The sequence below is a fragment of the Ovis canadensis genome, chromosome 5 (genome assembly GCF_042477335.2).
Source record: "Ovis canadensis isolate MfBH-ARS-UI-01 breed Bighorn chromosome 5, ARS-UI_OviCan_v2, whole genome shotgun sequence".
Taxonomy (NCBI): Eukaryota; Metazoa; Chordata; class Mammalia; order Artiodactyla; family Bovidae; genus Ovis; species Ovis canadensis.
In genome coordinates, this window is record NC_091249.1 from 33,001,015 (window position 1) to 33,014,180 (window position 13,166).

Sequence of the window (13,166 nt, forward strand, 5' to 3'; positions counted from 1 at the left end):
GGGCAGGCAGAGGCGGAGTCATGCGGGAGGCGGAGTCAGGTGGAAGGTGAGCTCCCCTGCTTCAAAGCCGAACCTCCCAAACAGCCCCACATGGGTGTCCCGGGAAGGCAGGTGCTGGGGACCGGGGAGGCACCCCGGTGTGTGTAGGTCCTCTTGGGGCACATACCCGTGGTCCTCCACACTCTGACCGCTGGACACCCTGTAGATGTCATAGTTTCTTGGCCTCGGGGAGTCTGAAAGGGAACAGCCAGTTTTCCCCAAGTGAACTGACCGGTCCAGCCGCCAAACCTTTGCTGTAGGGTGTCCCTGCCCCTTGGAATGTGGCTGCCCAACCCCCGCTCCTTCCAGGGGGAATTGTCCCTGACCTCTGAGGCCCATGCCAGCCTTTCATACTCTGCATGGCACAGCCTCATTGGCTGATATTAGAAAAACCAGAGGAGAGGTGCTCAGAGTGACCACAGAGGTGCTCACCTGTTTGGTTTTTAAAATATATATTTGTTGATGCCAAATGAGAAGTCAGCATTGTTGAAATGTCTTTTTTTTTTTTGCTGTGCCATGTGGGATCTTGGTTCCCCAACCAGGGATTGAACCCAAGTCCCCTGCATTGGAAGCACAGAGTCTCAACCACTGGACCACCAAGGAAGTCTCTGCTCACCCGGTTCTGACGTGGTCCTAGAATCCACTGAACTTTCCCGCCGAAGCCGGTGGCTCTCCCTGGTGAGGAACAGATTTGGGGTGAGGTCGGGGGCGGGGGGATGTTGAGCAGCAAATTTTAGAAGAATTTTAATTTATCAGCACTTGGGGTTTAGTTCTAGTCCTGCCCCTCTGCAGCTGTGTGATCTCAGGCCCTCTGCTCCTTATGACATGACTAGTCAATGACCTAAAGAGCCAACAATGAAGTAAGAGTTGGAACCTTGGCATGGGCTGTCCTCTGGCCTCTAAGATGGACTGCGGTGACCTCTACCCCTGGTCGTTACTCCTGTGTGGTCCCCTCCTCTAGACAGAGCCCCCTCTCCCCACACTGAGGGTCTGAGTCCTCCCACCAACAGCCATAAGAGGGAGCTTAGAAGGGGATTACCCACCGCTAAAAGCCCATAGCCCTAGACCACATCTTGGAACCTCCTAGGGACAGGAGAGACCTCTTCCAGGCAGGCCACCACAGCTGCACCCTCAAGGTTACCCAATGTGGGAAAAGACATGCCCATGTTCCCCTCTCATTTGGCCATTCTAGCCAATGGGGTTACATACACGGGGGAGTTGGTTCGGCTGGTGTCTGGACTCTGCTGCCCATGCTGGGGTGGCGGTGGGATGTGAGATGGTGGTGCCTGGGACAGTTCTGAGCCGAGGTCTGAGATGTCTGTGGGGAAAAACCTGTCTCAGCCATGGGCATGGCCTTCCAGGCTGGACCCATTTCACGGAGAGGCACATCAGGCCCCTCTAAGCAAAGGGGCCCAGACCAGAGTCAGGCTCAGCTGGGAACCTCCAGCTCTGATTTGCTGTGTGGCCTTGGGCAAGTTTCTGTCCCTCTCTGAGCCTCTCAGGGCCAGGCTTACCAACCTCTGCTTGGCCCTGCCAGACACAGCCTGCTTCCCTGGCCCTCCGTTCGAACCTCCCTGCCCAGGGCCCCTCACCCTCCAGGAGGGAGCTGTCGCTGTCGCTGACGGCCGGAGGGATATTCACCAGGAACTGGCCTCGGTCCCTGAGCACCAGCAGAGTCAGTTTCCCTTCTGATTTCTCAATCAGTTGCCGTGTGTCACTCAGTGACAGATTCTCACTGGACACCCCATTGATCTAAAAGGAATCGGGAAAGATGAGAGGAAGCAAGTTCACAAGAGATAGGGGATACTAGAAACAGATATTTTGGTGGGGGGACTACAAACATACAACTCTCAGGGGTTACTAAAAACAGACATTCTCAAGGGAAAATGATAGAATTGCATTCCTTCTGTGAGAGGATACTATGCCGAGAACTGACCTCCGGAAGAATTCTAGAGACAGATAGTTTTCTAAGAGGGGTGGGGGATGCTAGGGAAAAATTAAAAATGGATTGACTCTCTCATCTCCTCAGAGAGGGAAATTTCTCAGGAGACATGGGGAAGAGATATTAGAAACAACTCAGGAGTAATAATAGAGACAACCCTAATTAGGGGTGAGGGAGTAAATACTTAAATACTAGAAACAGATAATCTCTAAGAGGTACTAGAAACAGACATCCAGAAGTAGACTGGACACAATTCCTAGGAAGGGTTTAATGTCATCTCAACTCACCAGGAATCCATTTCTAACCTTTTCTCTTGGGAATGTCCGTTTTCAGTAACCCTTGCAATTGTGAGTTTCTAGCCCCCCCCCCCCCCCACCTCTAAGCTCTAAGTGTCAGCCCTAAGCCACTAGAAACAGACAACTCCTCAGGGTCACTAGAAACAGACAACTCTGAGAAGAGTTTAAAAACAATCAACCAGAAATGCTTTGGAAATCAAACACCAGGAATCACTAGAGACAGATTTTTCAGGGGAGGAGTCTAGAAGGAAATGAACTCTTAAGGCAGAGCTGCTCCTTGCAGCCTGGTTTCTGGATCACTAGTATCCAGCCACCTAAGGCAGGTCCATGAATCAGTGCTGTAGCCAGCTGGCCATGAGATTCTGAGGACACTAGAAACAGACAACCCAAAGGGAGTACTAGAAACCAACATTTGTCAATGGATTAGCAGCAGATAGGGGAAAGGGGGGGGAAATCCTGCATAGCCATCTCCAACCTTTGGAAAACAGGTAACAATGCAGCCGGCAAGTGGTTCAGCTCTGCTGACCTTACTGGGTCTTGGTAGCACTTACTCTCTGGCCCCGGTCTCCCTGCCTCTGATGGGAAGCCCGGGCTTACCTGGAGGATGAGGTCTCCTTCCTGAAGCCCACTGTTCTGGGCAGCCAGGCCCGAATCTGTGATATGCTTGATGAAGATCTGACTGCCCAGTTTGACCCCAAAATCTGTGGGAGGAGGCGGAAAACTGAGGCAGGGCCTGGGGTCTAGGCTGCCAGGGGCTCTCAGATCCCAGCGTTTTCACCTGCTCTCTACCACCCTGCCTGCAAACTTCAGCATTTCCAGCGGGCATTCTCCGCCTCAGGCACCTGTCAGCAGGTCACAGCGGACCTGGTGCCCCGTAGCTGAAGATGCAACACACAAGCCCCAGGTGATGCCAAGAGCTGGGAAGACGGAGCAAGCGGGAGGTGGGGGAAGCAGCCTTGGCGGGAAGCGGGGAAGCTGTTTGGGATGAGGTGGTCAGGGGACAGCCTCTCTAAGGGGGTGGTGTCTGAGCCAGGTCTCAGATGAAGCAAGGGAGCAAACCCTGCAAGGGTCTTGGGAAGGTTGTTTCAGGTGGGAAATGGTCTGTGCAAATGCCCTGCTGCAGGGATTCTGATGCCATCGCATGGTGGTCGGCAGCAGGCACCTGAGAAGGGGCAGAGCCCGGGCTGTCCCTTCCGGACACCCTGATGACAACACCAAAAGGACTTCGAGGCCACAACCCCCAGTATTCAATGAGATCATGATGAATGTTTTCAGGATTATTAAAGTTACAATGTGGGGTAGAGGTCCCGGTGCCATTTGTCACGTCATAACCACAATTCCGAGATCATGATGCTGTCCTTGAATCAAGAGCGGGGGGTGAGAGGTCACGTCTCTCTACCCCTGTAGAAGCAGAGGTCTACTGTTGTCTACCTATGAACACCTTGACAATCTACTGATGTCAAGATGTGTGAGCTTCCTGTTTCTCTAAGAACAGGCCACAAACTTAGTACGTATAATACAACACAGATTTATCTCACGGCCTGAAATGGGCCTCATGGGACTTAATCCAGGTGTGCGCAGGGCTGGTCCCTCCAGAGGCTCCCAGGGAGCACTGGCTCCTGCCTTTCCCAGCTTTGAGGCACCACCTGGCTTGTGGCCCCTCCCTCCATCCTCACAGCCAGCAGCTCAGCATCTCCCGTCTTGCTCTGCCTCTGATCCTCCCTCTCCCTCTTCTAAGGACCCTGTGAAGACACTGGGGTCCCAGGGAATGTAGGGTCGTCCCCATCTCAGGGGCCTAGCTTAATTGCACCTGCAGAGTCCCCTCTGCCCCGTGAGGTGACATGTCCACAGGTCCTGGGACAGGGCGTGGACATCTTTGGGGGCTGTCATTCTGTTGACCACACACCATGCAGGACCGAATGTCAGGGCAGCAATGTGGCCCTTTCCCAGGGACTCCAAGACCCCTGCCAACAACGTAGCCCTAAGGCTCACCATCACTCTCTCTCTTCCGCACCAGCACGGACTTCACGGGCCGCATTTGCACGTCCTGCCGCGGCAGCCGCTTGAAGCCAGACACCAGGGCCAGCCCGTTGGCCTCGGAGCCGCCACCTGGGCTCCTGCGCCCGTGGCTGCTGGCCCGGCTCCGGCGACCTGCCCTTGGCCGACGGGAGCGCTTGCCCCAGGAGTGGCCAGAGCCGCTGGACGTGTCCCCATCGTAGCCCTGGCCGTGGTCAGCCTCCTCCAAATGCCGCAGCCTGTCTTCCTCATCTGAGTCCTGGTGTCCCGGGGCAGAAGTGACCTTGGTGGCGGGCACCTGGACTTTCCGGGGACGCTTCACTGTCTGTTAAGGGAGGCAGAGGTGGGTGGGGGGCCAGTTCAAGGCTCTGGCCCATCCCCTGAGCAGCCCTGGGGGACTGTGGTCCCTCTGAGCCTCAACATCCAAGCTGTGAAATGGGGACACAATGCCATTGGCTCGGGGAAGCTTATATTCATCTGCCTGTGGGCAACAGGATCGGGAATTGGGGGGTGGGGTGGGGGACTCAGCCAGGACAGAGGTGCTGCTGGCAGGAGCTGCCCCTCCCACTCACAATGTTGGCCATCTTTGTGCAGGTCTTGAGTATCTGAATGGCGAAGGTGGAGGTGACACTCTCCATGGAGACCCCATTCACCATGACAATATGGTCCCCTGTCCTGAGGGAGAAGGCCAGGTCTCAGGGAGGAGGCCTTGCTGGGAGCCCCTCTCCCCAGGCCTTCCCTGAGGGCCCCTGGCAGGTACCCCCAGTTCTATAAGGCCTGGTTCCAAACCATCAGTGTCCCCAGGCTCACAAAGACATCCTTCTGGGCCTCAGTTTCCTCATCTGTAAAGTGGGGCTGATCAAAGAACCCACATAATAATGAAATGCAATTGTAGAACAGAAACAGAAGCAATTGCAACCGGCATCTCCACACCCCCTTACTTTTTCCCTAGGCCCCCCCTCTTCGTGCTTTTCTTCCCTTCTCTCTCTGTTTCACACTCTATTTCTCTCTGAAGCTGGCCCCCGATTCTGAGTATCATGTCACCTGTCAACCACTCAGGCCCAAGAACCATTTTTCCCGAAATAACTCCCAGGAGCCTCCTGCCCCCAAGACCTCAGGATACTGGGTCACTCTCCCTCCAGCCAAAAAGAGGTTTCCAGGATATTTGCTCCAGGAGCATTCCAGGGCCACCAGGACCCCGAGAACAGTCAGTCCTGCTGCCAGCTTCCAGTCCTGTGTTGTCAGAGCTGGAAGGTGCCAGACATATTTTAGCCTCCCGACTCTGGTCCATGTAGGTCCCTCCTTCTTGACATGCCTGTCCCCTGTAACCCAGCTGCCTTGACACTTACTGTAGCCAGCCCTCAGCCGGCCCTCCAGGCACCACATCGGACACAACCACAGATCCACCGGACCGGTCTCGGCCACCAGAGATTGCGATGCCAAAGCCTCGGCGGGGGTCCTGAGAGGGGATGAGAAATAGAACGCGATTCTGCTTTTCACTGGGGCAAAGGCCACCCTGTGGGGGCCAGCCCACCATTTTTGCTGGCGCCCGTGAAGGGGGAGGGAGGCCCCACCTTGCTGATCGTGGCGGTGTGCTGTTCCCAGATGGTCAGCTCCTCCATGTCCAGCACCTGGAGGGGGACAGGGAAGGCGGGTGTGGGGTTCAGGGGTCTCCACACCCGGGTGGGGGGCCTGGCTCTGACACTCTCCTGGCCCAAGCCCGTGGGCTAGTTGCAGTCTCTCCTGAGACCTCAGTTTTTTCATCTGCAAAGTGGACTTCAGTCAGTGGTTCTCAACCCAGAAATGTTCTGCCTCCTCCAGGGGACACTGTGTGGTATCTGGGATCACCTGTGGTTGCCACAACTAGATGTGCTCCTGGCATCGAGTGGGGGGGCGCTAGGGGTGCTTCTCAAATTCCTTCAGTGCACAGGACAGACCCCACCATAAAGAATCATCCATGGGCTTCCCTGGTGGAACAGTGGATAAGAATCCGCCTGCCAATGTAGGGGACATGGGTTCGATCCCTGGTCCGGGAAGATCCCATATGCCATGGGGAGCAACTAAGCTCGTGCGCTACAACTACTGAGCCCACGCATCTAGAGCCTGCACTCTGCAACAAGAGAAGACACCTCAGTGGGAAGCCCGTGCAGCGCAATGAAGAATAGCCCCTGATTACGCAACCAGAGAAAACCCGCGCATAGCAACAAAGACCTAGAGCAACCAGAAATACAGGGAAAAAAAAAAAAAACAGGAAAAAATGATCCTTTCCCAGATGTTAATGGTGTTGAACTGTAATGGAAAAAGAGAAGGGGCAAGTCCTTGTTGCTTTCCCTCTGGGAGATGTGACTCGGTTCCTGGGGGCATCGAGCAAGGCCCACAGGCACAAGGGACTCACTCTGCTCCAGACCTGCAGGCCTCCTCGCCATTCCTCCAACACGCCAGGCCTGGTCCTGCCCCAGGACCTTTGCACACACTTTCTCCTCTGCCTGAAACTCTCGTCCACCAGCGATCTCTACCTGGCTTCCTCCCTCACTTCCTTCTCCCAGCCACCCGGTCTGCAACTGGCCCCTCCCCAGCCTACAACAGACCAGTTTATCTGCCTCGCCCTGATTCCCAGTTCACAGAACCTGTGATCCCTTGACATTCTCTGAATTTTAAATATGTGGTCACTGCATTTCTCCTTCTAGAATGTCTGCTTCGGAGGGTGGAGATTTTTATCTGCTTCGGATTCTGTCTATGGAATGATTGAATGAAGTGCTTCCTTTGTGCCAGGTTTTTCCAGTAAGATCTCATTTAATCTGCTCACTAATAGGTGTTCGGTTAACAGATATTCTATTATTCATCTGTTATATGATTTTTTTCCAGTAGTCATGTATGGATGTGAGAGTTGGATCATAAAGAAGGCAGAATGCCGAAGAATTGATGCTTTTGAACTGTTTGGAGAAGACTCTTGAGAGTCCCTTGGACTGCAAGGAGATCAAACCAGTCAATCCTAAAGGAAATCAACCCTGAATATTCATTGGAAGGACTGATGCTGAAGCTGAAGCTCCAGTACTTTGGCTACCTGATGTGATGGGCTGACTCATTGGAAAAGACCCTGATGCTGGGGAAGACTGAAGGCAGGAGGAGAAGGGGACAACAGAGGATGAGATGGTTGGATGACATCACCAGTTCAATGGACATGAGTTTGAGCAAGTTCTGGGAGATGGTGAAGGACAGGGAAGGCTGGCATGCTTGCAGTCCATGGGGTCGCAAAGAATCGGACACGACTGAGTGACTGAACAACAATCACAGATGAGGAAAGCTGGGTCCAGAGAGGGAAAGTCACTTGCCAAGACAACTGAGGAATCGGAGTGTAGGGTTCGGGAGGCGTGGCTTCTGTTATTTTCAAGTCCAGGGTACAGACGAGATCAGAGGCTTTGGGAATAGAAGTCATGCAGCCAACAAAAGGGGGTATGTGGCCCCCACCTATCCCTTACTTCTACCTGGATGTGCTGCTGCCCCTGGGGGGCCTTGTAGAAATGATGCCTCCTCCTCACATAGGATAGCAGGTGTGGAGGGATTCCCTGTGCAGTGTGTGGTGTTTCCCTGCCTTTTCTTAGAGGTTCCTGGGAGAGCAGCATTCCAGGCTCCAGGGAGGTAGGAAGCTGAGGAGAAGAGGGGAGCAAAGCCAAGGGCGGGGCCTCATGAGCCCTCCTGGGAGCCAGGTCTGCTTTGCACCACCAAGATTCAAATCCTCCAGTGTGCACTTGACAGGCTGTGGTGGTACTTCTCCAGCCTCATCTTCCCCATCTGTACAATGGGTACCTCCCTCACCCCCGCTGCCCCATCTTTCAGTGCTGAGGTGTGAGAAGGGGGCCTGGAGTCTCCCACAAATAGCAGTAGGAGCCTCTGGAGGGACGGCAGTGGTTGTAGTGAGAAGTAATAATAATGACCTTTCTCCTCTGTGTAACATTAATAAGCAACACTATCTCATGAGCTGCCAGCGAGCACTATGCAGTACCCATTCCTTTACTCCTGAGGACCTCAGGAAGCGGCACTGCTTCTGTTCCTGCCTTCCTGCCTCACAGGGGAGGAAAAGGAGGCCCAGAGAGGTTCAGTAACTTACTAGAGGTCACACAGCACTACGTGAACCTTGGCAGTCTGTCCCATGCCTTTGCTCTCAACTACCTGGTCCCAGCATCCTTCTGTTTTTTTTTTTTTTTTCCTTCTAAACTTATTTTTTTGGAACAAAATCACTTGCTCTGATTTTATGTTTGGTGTCATTAAATGATTCCCTTGCATTTTGAGTTCCTGGCTCTATTTTAAGAATCAGCCCCCAGGGAATCACAGCCCCTGAGGGGGCAGGCACAGGTGGCTGTGGCTTGCTCTGGCTTGTGCAGGTTCACCTCCATGGATACTGGCAGGCTCTCTGACACCCATAGGGTCACAGCCCACCTCAGCTTAGTTCACCCCCAACCTTTCCCTGGCTGACCCCTGTGCCTGGACACCCTCCCAACATGCATACAGCTGTCCCCTGACACTTGGGTCTCAGCTCAAATGCCACCTCCCCAGGAAGACCTCCCAGACTAGCCAGTCTTCTCTGGCTGGCATCCTACCATTCTTCTGCTTTATTTATTAGGTTTTACTCATGGCATCCAAAACCATCTTCAATTACCCTGTTTAATCATCAATTTGTGATTTTCTGATCTTTCCTCTTGGGTGTGAAGGCTAGCCGGGGCTGTCTCTCCAGGTACTTTGCTGATTGGTCCTCCAATCAGCCTCCCTTCCAGGCTTTTGCACATCCTGTACTCCCTGGCAAACTCCTATTCATCCTTCACAGCCCCAGGGGCACTGTGTCTTCCTTCAGGAAATAAGTCCTCAACACCCCCGCAAGACACACACATTTCTTGCCTCTGATTATTGAGGCCTGGGAGGTCCCAGTCCACCTGTCTCCCCTACACCCGTGAGTCTGGTGATTCCTGGTAGGCAGGGTTGGGGGCCCTGGGACCCCATCATGGTCCCCACAGGACAGCGTGCGGGGGGTAGTTTGAGGAATGCACTAATGGTAGAATAAAAGGCTGATTTTGCCAGGAACTCTAGGTTCTCTGGGAGACAGTGGAGGACAGAGGAGCCTGATGTGCTGCAGTCCATAGGGTCGCAAAGAGTAAGACACGACTTAGCAATTGAACAACCAGCACCTGCATGTCTGTCCAGAGTTCCTAGCCTCCTCAGCCCCGCCCCCCTCCAGGTGAGCTCCGAGGGGGCGGGGCCCGGGCCTACATCCCCGCCCTTTGCCACGCGCGGGACAGAAACACCGGAGACTAGAGGCCTCCAGAGGGGACTGGGCTTACCGAGTCACACCGGCCCGGGCACGTGGTTGCCAGGCTGCTGATCACTCTCCCCCTCCCCGCCCCCACCTCTGGGAACCACAGCGGGGGTCGGAGTGGGGGAGGGGAGGGGACCACAAATACTCGAGTTGAGGACGGGATTCTGGGAGCTGCTTCTTGCTGCCTGGAAGGAGAAAGAACTTCCCGGCCCTAGAGCCTCGGGTGGTCTGGCCTGGGGCCAGCCACAGATCTCCCAAGCCTGTTCACCTGTTTACCCCTCTGGGGCCCGACCTGAGACGCAGAAGGGTGGGTGTGAGAAAGCCGGTTCAAGCTCCAACACTAGAGAACGAAGCACATCCCCCTCGCCACAGAGCCACGGGGATTCCCGGCCCCAGCCCCGATCGGCCTGCCCGATGCAGCAAAACTGGGCTCTCAAGCCAGACCCCCAAGTTAATGACTCTGTATACAGCAGACACTCAATAAATGGTGATCCCCTCTTTCACAGCCTCACTGCCTTAGCCAAAGACGTTCCAGCCCACAAAGTCCCTGCCTACCGTCCCACCCTTAGTGCTCAAGCTCAACTCGGCCCATCCCCCTGGGAAACTGCACCCCTACTATGTACCAGGAGCATTTTCCCCCCCTCCTAGGATCCTCCCCACGCCCTTCTATAAAGTGACCATCACCCACTTTACAGACGAGGTTCTCAAAGGCGTGGACTCACTGGCTGGCTCAAAGTTACACAGAAAAGTCGGGATTTGAACACAGGTCGGCCTGCTAAGGGGCTTCCCAGGTGGAGCTGGTGGTAAACATCCCGACTGCCTATACAGGAGACATAAGAGACGCGGGTTCCATCCCTGGGTCGGAAAGATCCCCTGGAGAAGAGCATGGGACGGAGGAGCCTGGCGGGCTACAGTCCCCTGGGTTGCTAACAGTCATACACAACCGAAGTGACCTAGTACACACACGAACGCTATCTGTTAAGGGAGGCAGACCCGGGGCAGAGGGAGCCCTCGGAGGCAGCGGTGGAGGCCAGTGGGTGCAGACACTCCCCCCGTGCTAGCTTCCACATTCTCCTGGGCCTCAGTTTCCCCATCTGTTACCTAGGACGGGGGTGATCTGGAGTCCCGGGTCCCGGAACCAGCCCCGACCCCACCTCGGTCCCCTCCCCCCTCCAGCCCTCCGCGGGCTACTCGCCTGGAATCTCACCGCCATAGTCCCCCCTGGGGGCTGTCCAGCGCCTCTGGCCAAGGGCGGGGGGCCTAGAAACAGTCAAAACTGGACCCCACCCTGGCGTGCGAGAGGAGGCTGGGGAGGGTCGCGGCGAAGCAGGTGTCCAGCACTTGCCCTCCTCCCGCCCGCTCCGCCGCCAGGGCTGCACCTGCACCTCTTCCTCCTGAGTCCCCTCCCGGCCCCGCCTCTGTCCCGACACGCCTCCGGGACGCCGCCCTGGCTCACTTCGCTCCCACCGCGCCACCCCTCCCAACACAGGATCCAGGCCCTGGGGTGGGAACTCCAGGCCGCGTTTTCCGCCCAGCTGCGCACTAGCCGGCGGCCGGGTTGGAGACCCGCCAGGGGAGGCTGCAAGAAAGACCAGGCAGGGATTAAGGCCGCGTTTGGAACGGAGCCTGCGCTTTGGAAGGGGTTTCATCCTGGAAAACCTATGCGTGTTGAGATTCTGTAGAGAGACGTGTTATAATTAGGAGCTAGCCAAGGGTCAGACACCTCCCAAGAGTAGGGCTGATCTTTCTCAGTCACCTCATCTTCAGCAAGTTAACCCTATTTTATTTGATTTTTTCATTTGGGGGAGTTTATTTTAGAGAGGAAACTGAGGCCCAGAGAAACCTGGGGTGGGGTGCGGGGTGTGGACTTTCTGAAGGTGTAGGCTGATATGAGACTTCCCTTTTGATGTCCCCTACAGTGGAGGATCCAGAAGGTGCACAGCAGTCACCTCTGGGCCTGGCCAGAATCCAGTATTATCAGCCTGTTTTCCCACCTAGCCCTGGGTTGGGTCCCCAGCTAGGAAAGGCACACAGCGGGGACAAGGAAATTCTTTAAGATTCTTGGAGTAAAGGTCATGCTTCTTTCTCCACCCCCTGACTCACCCTCAAGGGACCTGTCTAGGAATAATCAGACCAGAGCAGGAAGCCCTCTACCTGGGGGTGTGGAAGGGAGAAAGTCACCTGGGTGGGTGGAGCCACCATTGGCTCTACCCTCACATTCCTTCTTGCTTAAAAAAAATAGACCCTGAGGCCCAACTGTTTCCTTGCCCCACCCAGGTCAAGGTTGAAGGGGCAAACCTGGGCATAGATACCCCTTTCCAGCCTCATCCAGTCAAGACTGGGCAGAAAGAAGCTCCAGACTGGGGGAAGAGGGGAGGCAGAGGGGGAAATTAGGGATCAGGGAAGTCTTCCTGGAGGAGGGGGCATTGCCACTGGGGTTTAGAACGTTGAATATTGCTGTTGTTGGTCAGTCACTAAGTTGTGTCCGACTCTGCCACCCCATGGAGTGCAGTATGCCAGACTTCCCTGTCCTTCACCATCTCCCTGCGTTTGCTCAAACTCACATCCATTGAGTCGATGATGCTGTCCACCCATCTCTTCCTCTGTCATCCCCTTCTCTTGCCCGCAGTCTTACCCAGCATCTTTTCCAATCAGTCAGCTCTTCTCATCATGTGGCCAAATTATTGGAGCTTCAGCTTCAGCAACAGTCCTTTCATTTAATATTCAGGGTTGATTTCCTTCAGGACTGACAGGTTTGATCTCCTGGGGAGTCCAAGGGACTCCCCAGAGTCTGCTCTGGCACCACAGTTTGAAAGCATCAATTTGTGATCAGCTTTCTTTATGGTCCAACTCTCACCTCCATACATGTCTACTGGAAAAATCAGCTTTGACTATATAGATCTTTGTTGGCAAAGTGATATCTCTGCTTTTTGATACACTGTCTAGGCTTATCATAGCTTTTCTTCCAAGGAGCAAGTGTCTTTTAATTTCTCGGCTGCAGTTACTGTCTGCAGTAATTTTGGAATCCAAGAAAATAAAGTCTATCACTGTTTCCATTGTTTCCCCATCTATTTGTCATGAAGTGATGGGACCAGATGCCATCATCTTAGTATTCTGAATGTTGAGTTTTAAGCCAGCTTTTTCATTCTTCTTTTTCACTTTCATCAAGAGGCTCTTTAGTTCCTCTTCGCTTTCTGCCATAAGGGTGGAGTCATCTGCCTATCAGAGGTTGTTGCTATTTCTCTTGACAATCTCAGTTTCAGCTTGTGATTCATCGAGCCCAGCAAGAAGGTTGGATAAGAATTTGCCAAATGTGCAAGAATACAATCAAAACCTCTGAGGCCCCCAAGGTTGACGTCTCACCTCTCCCCAAAACACTAGTCTAGAGATCCCAGTTAGCCAAAATTTACCGGTGCCCAAAGGCTTCCAAGGCAATAACCCTTTGCAAGAGCCCCCTTCTAAGGATGTATCTGGACCCTCATAAGTAAGTCAGTGTTAGTTGCTCAGTCGTGTCCAACTGTTTGGGACCGCATGGACTGTAGCCCGCCAGGCTACTCTGTCCATG

The 13,166-nt window shown here is 54.3% G+C and overlaps 1 protein-coding gene across 4 annotated transcripts in view; it reads right to left on the reverse strand.

Moving 5' to 3' along the window:
- The window catches only part of TJP3 (tight junction protein 3), a 30,395-nt gene that overhangs the window by 8,811 nt on the left and 8,418 nt on the right, over positions 1–13,166 (reverse strand). The window contains exons 1-11 of one of the 4 annotated variants that reach the window (XM_069589452.1): positions 10,797–11,018; positions 10,290–10,421; positions 5,868–5,924; positions 5,643–5,752; positions 4,866–4,968; positions 4,270–4,618; positions 2,875–2,978; positions 1,632–1,791; positions 1,249–1,357; positions 656–714; positions 167–233 (exon numbers count right to left, since the gene is read on the reverse strand). In XM_069589452.1, coding sequence (XP_069445553.1) covers positions 167–233; positions 656–714; positions 1,249–1,357; positions 1,632–1,791; positions 2,875–2,978; positions 4,270–4,618; positions 4,866–4,968; positions 5,643–5,752; positions 5,868–5,915 — 1,109 coding nt within the window. In that variant the 5' untranslated portion in view covers positions 5,916–5,924; positions 10,290–10,421; positions 10,797–11,018. Of the gene's footprint in view, positions 1–166; positions 234–655; positions 715–1,248; positions 1,358–1,631; positions 1,792–2,874; positions 2,979–4,269; positions 4,619–4,865; positions 4,969–5,642; positions 5,753–5,867; positions 5,925–10,289; positions 10,422–10,796; positions 11,020–13,166 lie in introns of those variants that run through there. The other 3 variants (XM_069589450.1, XM_069589451.1, XM_069589453.1) reach the window with 3 other exon arrangements.